At 35.5% G+C, this 17,358-nt stretch overlaps 1 protein-coding gene across 1 annotated transcript; it reads left to right on the forward strand.

The window, feature by feature from the left end:
- Window positions 1-2,744: 2,744 nt before the first annotated feature.
- LOC121410625 (ragulator complex protein LAMTOR5-like) lies at window positions 2,745-10,564 on the forward strand. Its single transcript, XM_041602842.1, has 4 exons — window positions 2,745-2,867; window positions 6,782-6,843; window positions 7,577-7,694; window positions 9,400-10,564. Exons 1-4 carry the CDS (start codon window positions 2,833-2,835, stop codon window positions 9,461-9,463), a joined length of 279 nt encoding a protein of 92 aa, XP_041458776.1. The 5' UTR covers window positions 2,745-2,832; the 3' UTR covers window positions 9,464-10,564.
- The last annotated feature ends 6,794 nt before the right edge of the window (window positions 10,565-17,358 follow it).

Genomic DNA, 17,358 nt, shown 5'->3' on the forward strand with positions numbered 1-17,358 from the left:
AAATTAGTAAATCCTAATATTCAGCACATTTTCTGAAATCACAAGTCATGCATGACTAACAAACTGCCTGTATGCCGTCATGAATTTCTGATAGGTGGGCTGTATAAGTTTTAGCGGTGATGATCTATACATCAGAACAGTAGTCAATCCTATCAGCCTATCAGTTTGATCCATTACTTCTTGCCGATAACTACAGTACTTGTGTAACTAAACATGATTATTCTAGAATATGAATTTATTCCTAAACCCGACTATAAATTTGACTTGTATTTCAAATACGTGTGTATTGTAAATTTTTTATTGAACCATGCATGTATACCTGAGTTGGAATTATTTCCTCATGTTGACATGTTTTCATCATCTTTTGTTTTGTTCTGTGTATAGGCCTATACATGTGCGTAAACCAGTGAAAAAGGGAATTTCCTTTATGGATAATAAAGTTATTCAGTTCAGTTCAATTCTATTTTTACATTCTTATCAATGGTGAATAAACACTATTTCACACAATAAAAGAAAAAAGAATAAGTAGTACATATTCATGAAGACATGTATAATGCTAAACATTAATGGCCTAATATTATTACTCCATGTCATATTTGATGAATTTTAGTGTGAAGTTTGGTTTTCTGCATGGGTAGAGTATATATCCCTTTAATGAATTCGATTGTAATTACTTATTTCATTTGTAATCTTCTGATTTGTCGTAGAAAATAAATATCGAAGGATAAAAAATCATTATGATGTATTATATAATTATCAAAGATATCGTACTTAAAATTATATCAATCATATGGAATAATACACAAACGTCCAAAACGCCGTCGATAGTCTAATCTGCGCCACTCATTATAGGGAGTTATGGCAATCGCTATGCAGAACAGTATCTGGAACGGAGAGAATCTATTGTCAAATGCCCTTCATTATAATGAAGTCTTTATCGAAGGTTGGTGAATTGAAACAATAGTTTCGTCCGTGACAATATTTGCCTTTTTATCAGCTCCAAAACGTTGGACAAAACTCCTGTTCCGATTCACCAATTTTTAAAACAAACGATATTACCAGTAAGGTGATAATTATGTTAAATATCTTGCCACAGTATATACTGCATTCGTTGTAATTTGTACGTGTGTTTACAATGTACTTTGGGTCAGTCTGTACAATGATAACTGTTGTTGCTACTAATTTCTTCCCAAATCTTCAAGTTTTTAGTTTATTTAACCAATCATAAAAAAATACAAGGAATATAATTCTGGCAATGCAATACAAGCATTCAATGAAAGATGTATTTTTATTCTTATAGGAAATAATTGCACTTGTGAATGAGGGCTCAACGTGACCGTATAACACATTAAATGTAAAATGATCCATTTATGAGATAGTATAAGAAAACAAGGGGGAGTTGACCTGGCTGGTCGTCATGACATCCACACGCTACCCCCCCCTGCATCTTACACATCTAAAAATGGGTAGGGGGGAAGAGAAGATGTAGAAAAAAATACTGTAAGAGAAGGAAAAGTAAGAAAGTGAGCGAAATGGGAGAAGATAGAAAGAGAAAAGAAAGGCAGCGGAAGGGGGGGGGGGGTATAGACTCGGAATGGAGAGAACAGAAAATTTAACCATTTCATGCATGTTTACTATTGTATTGAAGCTCGTTGGTCAGTGAATGTCACTTCGACGTCGTGACTTGTATATCGTCAGGTGTTTTCCTAAAGGGGTACTTCGGGCTGAAAATGATAGAGTAAAATTCATCAAGCAAACAGGTGCTGAAAATTTCATCAAAATCTGATTAAAAATAATAAAATCATTGAATTTCAAAATTTAGCAATATTTTGTAAAAAGAGTTTATATGCAAATCACCATAAATATTCCTAAAGTGTCATAGCCACACTATTCATTTTCTTATTTTAGTATTACATGAAATCATAATTATGTTCATGCGTGTGTGTATGATTGTGTTCACCACATAATAAAGTCAGTTGCAGCAATGAGTATCTAATGCGTTAAACCAGTTCAATCTTTTTTTTTTTAGTTCTTGCCGTGGTGCAAAATATGAATGAACACATTTTCATGTAATAAAATACAAAAGAACAGATGGGGATATCACATCATTGGTTTCCTCCTTGCATATTAATGAAGACATGCGCTTTAGGACTAGCTGTGAAATAATGCAAATCTGTAAAATGTCATAACTTCGTGATTCCTTGTCTGATTTTGATGTTATCTGCGCTAGTCTGATTTCATTTATCTTTTCATATCATTATTTTCACCACAGAGTACTCCTTCTTTGTCAGTTTTCTTGTGTGTGGCCAAAGAGAATGACAAACTTGGGTGTTTTTTTTACATTTGTGATTTTTTTTCTCAACGCCCCTTCGTGCGCTCGAGCAAGATAAAGTTGAGCTACCCGATTCTTCTTCTTCCTTTTTTTTTGGGGGGGGCATATTAATAGAAACACCTTTAAAAATGTGGATTCGAGCATCGAGGCTGGTGCTCCGTTAGGCGCAGGCGCAGGCACCCCCCCCCCAAAAAAAAAAAAAAATCATCGAAACGTATTATGGTACGTGCTAGGTTCTCTGTTTTTTTTTTATACTACCTGATAAAAATGAAAATTATACAGCTATAAATTCTCAGTACCGGGTACAGAAAATACAAATAGATTTCTGTAGATAGGCCTACCATTTTTTTTTATTTAAGTGCAAATTTTGGTCTGTACCCGCAGTCTATAAAATTGCAGGGTTGATCACATGACTTTCCGCGATCACATGACAAAGTAGTACATGTATAAAAAAAATATTGTGATTGATATCCGTCTGAAATTGAAAATTCTCTTTAAAAATGGAACAGAATCTCGACAAACTTTTAGACGAAACGTGAGTATTTAACTTGATTCAATACTATATAGTATTCCTATATAGTAATTTTCCTTAAAATTGTGAGGAAGACTCAATTTATCGAGGTCGTATGCGGGGATATTTACATGGAAATTATAGCAGTCCCGTGTGTTCAATTTCATGTAAAGCAGTAAGCTTCTAGTTTTTGTTCGAATGTTTTAGTTATGCTGACGGCAGAATCAAGAGAGTTAAGGTCCTTGTTTGTTCACGTACCGTAAGGGCACTAGTATTCAACCCGTTTGGAGAGTTTCCTCAAATATATAGAAATATAGAATTCACCTGAATTTCAGACCCGTCTTCTTTCCAAGGCAAGCGCAAGAGCAAATGCTGGTTATTCTTTAAATTTCCGTTATTTTTTTATTCAACCAGTCGACTGTGTGCGCGGGTGATCGAATTATACGGCGACGGTTTTTTGCACTAGTATTCAACCCGTCTGCACTAGTATTCAACCTAGCGATGAAAGATGGTCCTGTCTCTCAATCTGCCCTTGTCCCATCCGACTATGGACTAGACCATTTGAGATGAGACCAAACAGGGAATTAATCAAAGCCAGATACTTACATAGATCTAAATCTAATTTAGCAATATAAACCCTTTTGAGATTTGCTATCTATCCTCACTAGGTTGAATACTAGTGCAATTCAGTGCAAAAGGCCATCGGCGCATAATTCGATCCTACGCGCATACAGTCGACAGATTGATAAAGAAAATACCGACAACAGATTACCCTGGAAATAACAAAGGTATGAAATTAAGATAGTTTCCATATTTCTAAATATTTTTGGAAATATGTCAAAATCTTTGAATTATGCCGGGTTGAATACTAGTGCCCTTACGGTAAGTTCTTCACGTGATTAAGAGTCCAAGAATTATAGGCTTAGATCTATAGCTCCAATGTACTAGCCACTCACTCATGCAATTAACGTAGTTAAAATCCTCAGACTCGATTTCATTCAGTTGATATTTTTGGTTAACAAGAACAACGACTTGGTTAGCTCATGTAGCTTCATAATTATAGAAAACATAGACCCCTATCAGAGAAAGAGATATAAAAAAATGAACAGTTATGACTTCATTTTGGACATTTACAAATCTTAAGCCTGTGAATAAAGAAATCATGGCCCAGGCCCAATTAGATCTATAAAATATCTGAATGTGGAATAAAATGATGAAGTTTTCAGAACTTTGCTTAGCAAATTCTGAAAGATATTTGCTCCTAAGCAGTGCTTAGCCGTAGGAGCAAGTATCTTTTGGGCAAGTTGGGTTTGGATGTGTAACTCACACTGAATGTGAGGTTAGTGTGCATTTCATTATTATATTGTTTCTACAAACATTTTCTTCTGCAGTTTTGCTGATATCTGATCCCCACATCATTTTTCTTCAAGGGCAAATTAATTATGATGTTCCATTTTTGTCATCATACAATCAATAATTCCTCTACATTTTTATACCCAATATGTGACAAACACTTTGCGCATTAATAAGCAAGACGAGTTTGAAATATTAATGTAAAAATCAGGTTGTCCGTGTACGACAACCATGCTTATTCGATAATTGACTCATTAGCATTTCTTTCGGATTCTTTGTGAAGTTTCTCTCACTAATCCCTGAAGAGTCTATTTGGATTTTTACGTGAGTATCTGCGCAAATCGTTTTTTATAGGCCTAAGTATTTATTGTTTCTTACCTACCATTCGTCAGTGATTTGCTATGCTGTTGGTCTCAAATTTAAGATCATATTCCATTCTTACCATAAGTGTCAAATTTATAGTGAAAGATATTTAGTAATTGCGAAATTTATCTCTGGAAATGGGTTTCCTCTACTGTCAGACTCAGTTGCACTGTGTGTGCGTGTGTATATATATATATATATATCTTTCTACATCTGCATTTAAGGCGAATTTTTTGTCTTTCAATGTTCGCAGTTCACCTGGCTTAACGCCCTCTAACTTCAACTCAACTTCTAAATGTGTATTATAATGGAATAAACCCATTCATAGACTTCGCCCTTACACAGTTGAGGCCAAAAGTTTACATACACCCATCGAATTCAGTGAACTTTGTTCACTTGCCAAAAATTGTAAAATTTACTGTATCTTCAGAAATATAAATACTACCATGACAAATTTGTTATCAAATATAAGATAAAAGATTGTGTTAAGCTCTTTTACATGATTGGGATGTCGTTGGGATTAAAGTGTATTTCAGGTGGAATTTTCTTGTAAGAAGAAAAGTAATATTCGTGCCAAATGTGTTCTATTTTATATTATATTTTCAAACAACGTTTCATAGAAAAACATAAATGTCAAATCTATGATTTATATTACATTTTCTGTCATGATGTGTCACCACTGAACAAAAAAGTGTAATCTGAAATGTTTGTGCTGAGGAGTAACTAGCACAGATATGAAATGTTTTTGTCAAGTTTTTATTTCTAATTTGTATAATTTATGAAGATTCTTTGGGAAAAAATGACACCTAAATATTCATCAGATCCTGATGACAAAGCAATGTGATGAAGGGGCATGAAATGCTCATTAGTTTGATATCAAATTCATAATAATAATAAGGCATTTAGGAACGCTATACATAGTACACTATATCATAGCGTTTACACTGTAGATCAATTTACAAATACTTAAAAAGCTACATCTATCCTGGATACAAGTACGTTTTCAACTGTTTCTTAAATCTATGAAGAGAAGTTTCAGATCTTAATGCCATGGAAGCTTGTTCCATTCTTTTGCCGCAGCAACAGTAAAACTACGTTCACCAGCCTTACTCCGGGTTGTCTGATAGGTTAGTCGAAGATGATCTCCACTAGACCGCAAACCTTCTCGTTTAGGATAATGAACCTGAAGTGCCCCCTTGATATACATTGGTACATGATCATGAAATGATTTATATACATACAAAAGAATCTTAAATAATATTCTTTGTTTAACTGGTAGCCAGTGTAATGCCCTTATTAATGGAATAGCATCATGTCTACGGTCAACTTTGTGAATAATACGTGCTGCCCAGTTTTGCAGACTCTGTAGTCGCCTTACATGAATTTGGGGAACTTCTGCAAGGAGTGCATTACAATAATCGATCCGAGATAGTACATGACTACGTACCGCATGATGACATGCATCTACTGTTATGTACTTTCGTATGCGACATATATTTCTTAATTGAAACCTAACAGATTTACATAAACAATTTACTGTGTCATAGACATGTTACTATCCAAATATACACCAAGACTCTTAATTGAAGTGGATGGTAGGACTTGGGATGTACCAATATCAATAGAAATATTATCTAACCCACGAAGGTTATATGGTGAACCTACTACCAGAAATTCAGTTTTTGCTTCATTCAGCTTTAGTCTGTTACGATTCATCCATGTGCTGATGTCTGCAACACATACCGAAAGGGTTCTCAATGCAATCTCCAAGCCATGTGCTGCCCTGGGGTCAAAAGATACATAAAGTTGCGTATCATCAGCATATAGATGATAAGACACATTATGAGTTTTGGCAATGTCTGCGATAGGTAGGGTGTATACAGTGTAACCTATCGGTCCGAACACAGAACCTTGGGGAAGGCCGATTGAATTAACAGAAACTAGTGAATGCTTTCCATTTATTTCCACACATGTAGACCAATCATCCAAATAGGTCTGGAACCAGTTTAAAGCTGTGCCCTGGACTCTTATCCGTTTCATGATAAGATGGCACAAATATTTTATAAGATACAGTAAGTTTTGAGTTACTTCAGTGAAGTTGTTCTTGCCTCATAGTTGTTTATTGATGTGTGATGTTAAATGCCAACAGGGAACTATTAGATTTTGGCAGCCAGCAGAAATTTCAATATATTTTGTCCTGTCTATTTTCCTATTTTTCTTAGAATGGATGCCCCTGGAGTTATGGGAGTTCTGTGTGCTGACAAACAGGGACTTTGTTACAGTGGTAAGTATGGTCCAATATTAAATTTTGTGGGAGACAATTATGATGTGATACAGGGAGAGTTCAACAGGGGGAGGGGTGAGAATGAAGTTATATAAAATTTTATTTTTATCCTCTATGGATGAGGAAAAATGGATTGACAACTGATTTATTGTATCAGAAAATCCTTGCTGCTACATATTTTTTACAAGGTAGTACACGCATGTATGAGACTATGAAGTATGATTTTATTTCATGTAATGATGTAAGAGAAGGAAATGTGGGGACATGACATCATCAGCTCGCCTTGTGCATATTCATGACAGCATGTACATGTAGATAACTGTTCTCATCTGCAAACTATTGCTAAAGTTTAGAATTAAAACTTAATTATTTATTGTCAAATTTTGATTTTCAGTGTTTTGCTTGGTGAATTTCACTCTATTTCTTTAGATACAATTATTTTTCAGCCAGGAGTACCTCTTTGCATCTTATCAAAGTGGTTAGATGCTTTGTCTTGTATTCTTTAAATATATTCTGGATACTTCATGGACTTCTTAGTTCTAAACCCGGATTTCTAAAGCTTATTACTGATATCCTATGAGTGAACAGTAATTTCTGTTTTATTTTCTTGTGTTTCATGGAGATGATTTTGATAATCTCGTCTGTTTAATTTTTAAATTGAAATTTACTCAACGTTATCTCTTTCAAATTTTGTTAAGACTGATTTCGCTCACAATTCATTTCCTTTCTACAGCTAAAGGGACAGTCTCATCAGGATGTGCAGGAATCATAGCTTCTCTCTCTCAGCAGGCATCCCTTCTAGTACCAGAAAACAACAGTACTCCAGTTATCTGTTTAGAGTCAGATAAAGGGTATGCATCACTCACATTTTCTTTTGTAATTTATTGAATTGATATGAATAATCAATTCTTCTTGATTATGAAGCACTGCTTTGTTCCTGTTAGAATGTGAAATTGCCATTGTTGTGTCCTATAAAGGATTTCCTAATTATCAAATCAACAACAATTGAAATATATTTGCTACATCACATAATAAAGTACATGGAATGAGTGGGGCCATCATTGTTTCTTTCCTTTGTGTATCACCTTTGTTGTGTATACAATTTTTTTGAGAAGTGAAACTTTTAATGTCAAAACTTCAGCATTATGATTGTTTGATTATTTTTTTTATTTCAAATTTACTGATTGAGACGGACTTGACTGTTGAATACTTCTGTGTGTAGTCTAGAGACCAATTTGTAATTTCCAAAGACTTAACTTAGCAACAAATCCAGGTCTGCAGAATTACCTTGTAACTTCCTCATATGTGGAATCCATAAACATGCCTATATCCAGTTGTACATTATGGTTGAGTGCAGAGTTCTTGTTCATTTTTGTTGTCATATTTGTTAAGACAATATTTGGAAATTATGCAATGATATTATTTTACCCAATTTTATATTCATTAAATTTGCAGCCAAGAAAGATGTAGAGTTAAAGATAGTAGGGGAGAGTGGGGTAAACAAGGCAACCTTTTTTTATAGTTCCAATTATATATTTTTAATGTAAAGCAAGTAGAAACATGATTAGATGTCTATTACTAGATCTAAAGTAGACATTATCCATTAGAAATGTTAGAACTAATCAGCCTTATTTGCATATTAACGAGCCATTAATAGTTCTGCTGGGTGGCCTTATTTGCCCACCTAAATGGAATGAATGAGGATGCCTGATTAAAACCTATTTTATGCAGCCGTTTTCAAAGTAAGAATAGTTGAGTTGGTTTGATTCAATCACATTTACTATTAACAATCATGTTATTAACATTTAGTTATTTACCAAAATACCCCCATTTGAGGATTAATTTATTAATCCTATCTGATATTCAGGGAAAAAAAGATTCTTGCATTGTGTTTTCTACGGTCACATTTATATCATCGTGTATCTATGTATTTCATTGGTATTTGACAGTGCAGTGTAGTGATGTCTACATTGCAAGTTTTAAGATATGTAACCACAGAGTTTTAATTATGTACATGTAGTAATCCAGAAGGCCTCATTGGCCCAATCAGACAGGTTGAGTTCATAGGCATCCAGTCAGGAAAAAAGAGAAAGTGACGACATTTTCTACAGTTCTGGCATGCACAATAATACCTTACACAAGTAAACTAAGACAAAAGTTAATACACATTACCGGGTAGGTACGGTACTCGCCTCTCTAAACTGGCAATGCTACTTTCAAAATTTTGATTTTGAGGTGTTTTGCTCGGTTTGTGCTCCTCCTGGCCATGTGCACTGGGCTGTGACACGTTCTCTATGCTCAAAATCTGTGCTTAAGAACTGCCTCAAATACTATGCAAACAGCAATCCATTTCACCCTACCATTCTAACACAGTAAGCTACAAATTGACAAGTGGCCTTCTTTACCCCACTCTTCCCTAACTGATTTAATCAATATTAAAGATCATAGTTTTTCTTTCATCATGCCATCATCCTAGCATTCTATATTTCTAAATCTCTGAATGCAATAAAACACTTGAATTGATTAACTTTTCGTGAAAATCTCTTCACTATACAGGAATGTCATGATCAAGTCGCACCAGGATGTCACAATTGCAATCCACAAGATGCCAACATACTGAGAGAATGCTTGAAGCTTGAGTGTTTAAAGACTCTGAAGAGAATATTCTGCAAAGAGACAATTATAGTACTGGAAATGCTATGAAGCATTTGTATCTGGAGAAAACACACCATTCCTGCCTGCGAAGTTCATTGTGATGTAGCTACATTAATTTGATTCGTTTTAGCAAGTTGGATGGTTGCTGTAGTCACCTCGGAGCACATGTAATTGTAATGCTGTTTCATCCCCTTAGAGTGATTACTGGTGGTGTTAATTTAAAAAAATGAAGATAATGATTAAAATGTAAGTAATATTTATACAGTACCGGTATCATTCATAACTTGCTTAATTATCAAAACAAGTCATGCAACACTTGTATGATTCACCTCTATGTAAGTTGAGAAGTTCATAATTTGATCCAAGAAATGTGGGACAAAATTCCATGGAATGATGTCATTTGGATATGGACTGTGCTTGTGGAGGGGCTTTTTTGGGGGGTAGCACCATACACATTTTGCTTGTTTCAGTTTCTGCACAAAGAAATTAGATCATATTCTTCACTGCCCACTTTTCTTTGGATAGAGGTGTCCCTTATATAAATTCTCTTGAATCATTTTTTTTTACACAGAAAAACAGGTTCATTTAAAATGTGAAAGAAGGTGAATCTAATATCTTGGAAAAAAGGAATGTTCTTTAATATTCGGTTTATTCAAACTCATACCCCTAAAACACAAAATCCATGGGGCGATTTTCCCTGACTCCACCCATGCATTACTTAAAATTGCAATAAACATCAATTCATTATGACATATCATATGAGATCAGGTCATGGTTGACCGTGATTGTGTGATATCATTATGAGGACAATGTTGGTACCCAATCAATTATGACCCAAATATTTTGCCATAATGCATAAGTTATTTTTGAATATTTTGATGTTTTAAAATGCAATTGTAACATTGTTCTTCGAGTTCAATTCTCTGTCATATGTGTACCCTTCTCTTTCTTCATTGCAATCAATTGGTACCCTATATAATGATAATGCTGAATTTAATCTGTGATAAGTTTAGTTTCATTACTGTTCATTAAACAACAACTGTCTTAGATTACAAATGAATGTTTTTTAAAACAAATTTAGTTTAATTTGGTTGGAAGGATACTGTAACAAATATTTCTATACCATGATTTCCAAATACAAGAATTATATCTGAAAATTATTATATTTAAGTATGAGAAATAAGTTTTTGAAATGTCGTCATAACTAAGAAAGTGTATGGACCCAGTTCATGAAACTTGAACATAAGGGTAATCAAGTATTACTGAACATCCTGCTTGAGTTTCATGTCACATGACCAAGGTCAAAAGTCATTTAGGGTCAATGAACTTTGGCCAAATTGGGGGTTTCTGTTGAATTACCATCATAACTTTGTAATTTTATGGATCTAGTTCATGAAACTTGGACATACAGGCAATTTAGTAAAATGTTGATTCATTAGTGTGACTATGCCATTTGGTCATTTAGTTTCAATGCAACATTTTATGAACATTTGATAAATAAATATTGATGTCCAAGTGGTGCATTGGTGTATAAAAAGATGCTAGTCGTAGAGTAATAAAGACAATATTGAATATACAAAACGTCTTTGTTTTGTCTATAGTAATATGAAATTGGATATAGATTTAGTTATTTTGTTAACTGGTGAAGTTTTAAATTCTAATTTCTCGCAACAATAATTGACAATACATACAGATTTTGATTTATTTTACTTTGTTAAAGAATAATTTATGATATATGGCCTCCTTCAAGTATTGTAACAAGTATGATGTGATGTTATTTCTGATAAATTATTATTGTATTTCCCCTAAGGGGAGAGAGGAGGTTGGAGAGGGAGAGACAAAAATTGTGTGTGTGATTTTGTGTGTGTATGAGAGAATGAGGGAGAGAGAGAGAGGCGGGGGTGAGAGTGGGGAGGGAAAGAGGAGAGAGAACAATAGAACGAAAGGGAAGAAGGGGAGAAGGAGGTGTTATTTTTTTATGAATAACTGCGTTTCCCCTTGTGGGAGAGAGGGAGTAGGAGAGGTTTACTCACTAGAGACGGGGAGGGGGGAGATGAAAGAGAGAAGGGAGTGGGATAGAGAACGGGGATGAGGTAGGTAATCTAAGGAGGGATTATGATGGACTTCTAAATTTTGGAGATAAATTAATGCTGGTTTGCCCTTTATAGAAATTGATCTCATGATCAGATTCTTGTAATTCCAATTCCTCGTTCAATATTTCTAGCATCAGGCGCGCAAGAAGCAATTACGAATGGGGGGGGGGGGGGGGGCTGGCTTTGGAACAATTTGTAGGGCAATCGGGGCTGTACGCCTTACTCCTTTCCAAATTTCTTTTCCAAACCTCCTTAACTCCCATGCTCTTTATCTTTCTTAATGAAATTAAAGGATTTGTAGCACTAATAAATTTAAACAAAAATCGTCTAAAGGCCCGTTTACACTGCATCCGGCACGCGTTCTAGCCTGATCGAAAAGGGACTTGATAAGGACGTTTTACAGTTAGTAATTAATACCCAACATATTACAACATTAAAATTTTGCGAGCACGAGCTGAAATTTCTTTACATTCCGACCTTAAAAAAATGACATTCTAAGCACTTTTTGTAATCATTAACGGTATAGGTATGATGCGAGCACGAAGCGCGAGCGGAAAAATTAGATTTCTGACCTAAAAATTGGGCACTTTATCTATATTTTGTAAATCATGAAAAAGGATGGGTAATTTGGTATCTTCCTATATTAATAATGCATGCGCAAAGCGCGAGCACAAACATTTTCGATATTCTGATCTAAAACTGGATAATTTTGGCACGTTTTGCATGAAGATGAAGATGCGTATTTCAATTAACATGCGTGCGTGTGTTTTAAAGTTAGAGAGATTCTGGGCATTCTAAATCATTTCATTTTTTATCATGAAAATATTTGATATTCCGGTATGAAAAGGGTCAATTTAAGCACTGTTTAAAGCACCATGTAGAGGGAAATTGTGGAAGCACGTAATAAATGATGCGAGGGCAAAGCGCGAGATGACACACACTAAGAAATAAAGTTTCAAAATTGAACCCCGAAAGGTTGATGCAAAATCAACACCCTATATTAAACCCTGCGGGTGGGGTTCATGTTTGCACCCTGCGGGTTCAAAACTGCACCTCTAAATTTTAAATTGAACCCCTAGAGGTGCAGTTTTGAACCCATAGGACTGGGATATTCTAGGCCCAAGGGCATTTTGTCATCATAATTTCATGATAATGACGACTATCTTCCTATTTCTCTTCCAAGCGTGGTATGAAACTTGTTGATATTTTCTTAAAAAGGAAATTTAGATATTAGGAATTCATAAAAAATATATTTATTAATCTAATAGGCCTGATAAGTGCGTGAAATTTTCTTAATGTCGGGGCATGAAAACTGAATATGTAAAGAAATTTTGCATTTATGAACAGGATTCATGGATTGATATATTTTTACTGTTAATGCGAGCGCGAATCGCAAGCCGAAATTATGCATAACTCACCGATCAAAATTGGTGCTCAAAATATCAAGCATTCATTTGGCTACCCCTCAAATTTAATTTACATTTATTTGGCGCCCCACACTGTTGAATATCAATTTTTTGAAAGTCGAATAACAAATATGAAGGGGTGGGCATCAATATATGATACTAATATTTAAAAAACTGACCTTAAAATCACAAGGGGGGGATATGACATTGATCCGGGAGCATAAAATTAATGTTCGACCTGGGTGGGAAGGAAGGCACGCCATTCAGCATGTTCAGGTTCGACCTTTGGACGCCAGATTGTGCCCAGTAAAGCAGAATATGATACTGAGTCGATTTTAACAACTAGAATTACGTTTCTTTTTTTAATAACATCTCTCCTCGTCTTGACTTTCAACTTCCCTCACCCTTGCTCTCGGCTCTCCCTCTCTCTCTCTCTCATGTGCTATTCTCGGGTACTTGGTGTTAGCTGGTACGACGTAAAGTATGACGGAAGTAACAATTTTTCTTTCAAAAGCTTTCATTTCCTGATTAAATAATATGGCATGATAGAGGGTGGTCAATCAGAGTTGCGGTATTAGTGTATAAGCCTGATCATGGACCTATTGCAAATTTTAATAAGCCTGATTAACACTCAAGTGATTTGCTTCAATTTATTGGCCTCTTGACTTACGATATATAAGATCAGGGGCGGCGAGGGGGGGGGGGTGAAGGGAAAAGGGCACTATATGGAAACAAAACTTTTTTCCTTCATAAAAGTAACACATTAGGGGCATTGATTCGAGAAAGAGCACTTACAAAAAGTAAAGGGGCACTCGTTAAGACATAAAATGGGTCCTCGGGTAAAAGGAGCACAGAACGAGCTCATGACGGGCACTTTTCTTGAGTAAAAAGGGGCACTGATTCGAGAAAGGGCACCTATAAGAAGGCAAAGTGGCACTTGCTCATGGCATAAAACTGGCCCTTCTCAGGTATGAAAGGGAAAGGGACACAGATGAGGCCCACTTTTCTTGGATAAAAAGTGCCGGCGCTGAAATGGCACTTGATTTACAAGAGGGAAAGGGGGTACGTGGGGTGAACAGAAACTCCTGGCAGTGATGCCAAGAGGTTGGATCGTATGAATTTGATTCGAGTTTAAAAATTTATTTTCGTCTGCATGTTTCCAGCATTGTTTCAGTCATACGCCAAATCAGAGGCGTCGATCCTGGGGGGGGGGGGGGGCGATCGCCCCACCAATGAAAATATTGGGGGGGGGGGCAAACATATCGTTTTGCCCCCCCCCCTCCAATAATTCCGCATGTGCAAAAAATAAAATAAGATTGTAATGTTACGCAGAAATCAGCAAGCGAGATTGAGATACACAACTCATTCTTTATTTAAAATCGTGCTCAAAATCAGATGTCTGCTTTTCAGATAGGAATATAAAATTTTCAGCTCGCGCTTCGCGCTCGCATCATTTCTATAGCAAAAACCCCTTACTTTTCATGATTAAATAGGTGAACAGAATGACCCGTTTTCAGCTTTAAGCCCCAAAAGAACTCCCGCTTCGATTTGCAATAATCTTTTGTTGGATTTTATTTTATCTATCTTGTTCTTTATTAAAAACTCAATATTTTTCAGATCAAAATGTTCAGCTCGCGCTTCGCGCTCGCATCCATTGTTTGGTTTTTAGATACCCATCTTAATCATTGGTACCAAAAATGCTTTAAATATCAGCTTTCAGGTCTCAGCTCGGTCTCGACACTCGCATTATCTGTGTAGTGAGATATGTATTCTCATGAGTTACTACAAACAGTCCTAAACAGGCATCTTCTTTCTGTTATCAGGTCAGATATATCAAAAAATTTCAGCTTGCGCTTCGCGCTCGCATTAATTTGTTGGTGAGATATGTGTCTCTATCTCATGAGTCTATATATGTGTGTGTGTTGGTTTGTTTGTTTGTTTTGCTGTTGGAAAGTTGATGATTTTTGCCCCCCCCCCCAATCTGAAAAATGGATCTACGCCCCTGCGCCAAATGGAACATCGATTGGTAAATATTGTACGCTCCAAGCCTTTACCTCTTGGTCCATTCTTTTCCTTCTTCGTAACCATTTTTTGCCTTCTTGTTCATTCTCTCATTCTTCTTTTTATCATTATTATTCTACCTGTTCTTCTTTCCATCTCCATTTTTTCTTTACGTTTCCGTCCATTGCTTTTGTTCTGAATTTCACGTTTCTTCTTTGATCTCCCTTTTCTCTCGGTTTCTCTTTCACTGCCTTTGAAGATTTTTTTTTTCTTTCCTCGATATCTTTCCCTTTTTCTTTCCCTTTTCTTATCTTCTTTCCTTTTTTCCACCCCTCACATTCGGTTTCTCCTTTCCTTCCGTTTTCCAAGGCCCTAGGAAGCGAAGTACCTGTTGAAGCACACCCCAAATTATTCTTGGGGGTCGTGTGTTATTTTCCATAGGCAGCACCCCCTGGAAATCTGGTAAGTGTGGTAAATGACGTACAGGGATTCAGTAACGAAAATTAACGACGTTTTGTATGACCCCCCCTTGAGAATATTTCTACAGTCCTTGAAATAGTGCTTAAAGTGATGGTCCGGGCAGAAAATATATCTTAATACATAGAGTATAATTCACAGAGCAAAATGCCGAAAATTCCATCAAATCGGATAACAAATAATAAAGTTATTGAAGTTTAAAGATGAGCAATATTTTGTGAAAACAGTCGTCATGAATATTCATTAGGTTGGCTGAAGATGTCACGTCCCCACTTTCCGTTTTCTTATGTTATTACATAAAATCATAATTTTTTCATTATTTCATACCTGTGTGAATTATGTCTCCCTTATAGTTATAATGAAATTATTTGCAGCAATTAATATCTAATGCACTAAATCAATTGTCAATCGAATTTTTCTAGTTCTTGGAGGAAAAAATTTGAACAAACCTAATTTCATGTAATAAAATACAAAATAACAAATGGAGATGTGACATCATCAGCAGACCTAAATGAATATTCACAACCTTTTTCCCAAAACATTGCTCATCTTTAAAATTCAATAACTTTATTATTTGTTATCCGATTTGATGAAATTTTCGGCATTTTGCTCTGTGAATTATACTCTATGTATTAAGCTATACATACATCCAGCCCGGACCATCCCTTTATATTCGCCCCTTTCACATCGGAATAACAAATATTTTCAGCTCACGTTCCGCGCTCGCATTATTGATTTTCATAGTGAAAAAAATTATAATGCCCAGATTCTATCTCAATCTAAACACATGCAGGCATGTTTCAGATACGCAGCTTGATTTTTTGTTATTCAAAACGTGCTTAACTTAGATCAGAATATCAAAATTTTCTGCTCGTGCATTCTTCGCGCTGACATTATTGTCAAATCTGTAAAAAATGAAATATAGTTTAATTCAAACAATAAAAAACAAAAAAATAGTGAGTGGTGGACATCAACGACTGACCCATTTGCATGTCACTATTTGTGAAAAATAAGCAAAACTCTACAATATAACTTTCTTATTTTACATCCGATTTCGATGAAATTTCCAATGTTTTTTTTCTTGTTTGATTTTTCTCTTTTTATTCAATCAAATTTTGTTGGGGTGAACTTGTCCTTTAATGTAGGAAAATACCCGAATACCCATCCTTTTCCTGATTTACTAAACATAAATTGAGTGTCCCGTTTTTGTTTTAGGTCTGAAATCTTTTATTTCCGATCGCACCTCCCGCTCGCATCAATAATAGTTATTTTATAACTATACCTGTTCATGATTTAAAAAGTGCCTAGAATGTCCCGTTTTTAGGTCTGAAATCTCAATTTTGTTTCCGCTCTCACAGTATACCTATCCTGTTCATGATTAGAAAAAGGGGATTAGAATGTCCATTTTTTTGTCGGAATGTCAAAAGCTCACGCTTTGCCCTTGCATTATTCAATTGTTGAAATAGCAGCAGTGTATTGTCTTCATGCATATATGCTACAAACGGTCCTTATCCATAGGCGGATCCAGGGGGCCGAGGGGCCCGCCCTCCCCCCCCCCTTTGGCGGAGCAAGAAAAATGAAAAAAAAGGGGGAAAGAAAGAAAAAAGAAGGGGAAAGAAAGAAGGAAAAGGAAGAGAAAACGAAAATAAGAGGAGGGAGACGAGTGAATAAAATAAGTTCAAGGGAAGTCTTGGAAAATGATGTTAAAAATATTTTATGTCACTATATGCGAGCGCGAACATTGCATGTTCGATGAGATACACCCTTGCTCAATAGGCTGATATGTAGCTTAAATTATCAAGTTTTGAAGTCAATATACAAAGCATATTTCATCTCAAACATCGAGCATTCATTTTTTTGTTTGATTTACAATTTTTTTTTCT

Source organism: Lytechinus variegatus, chromosome 3 (genome assembly GCF_018143015.1).
Source record: "Lytechinus variegatus isolate NC3 chromosome 3, Lvar_3.0, whole genome shotgun sequence".
Classification (NCBI taxonomy): Eukaryota; Metazoa; Echinodermata; class Echinoidea; order Temnopleuroida; family Toxopneustidae; genus Lytechinus; species Lytechinus variegatus.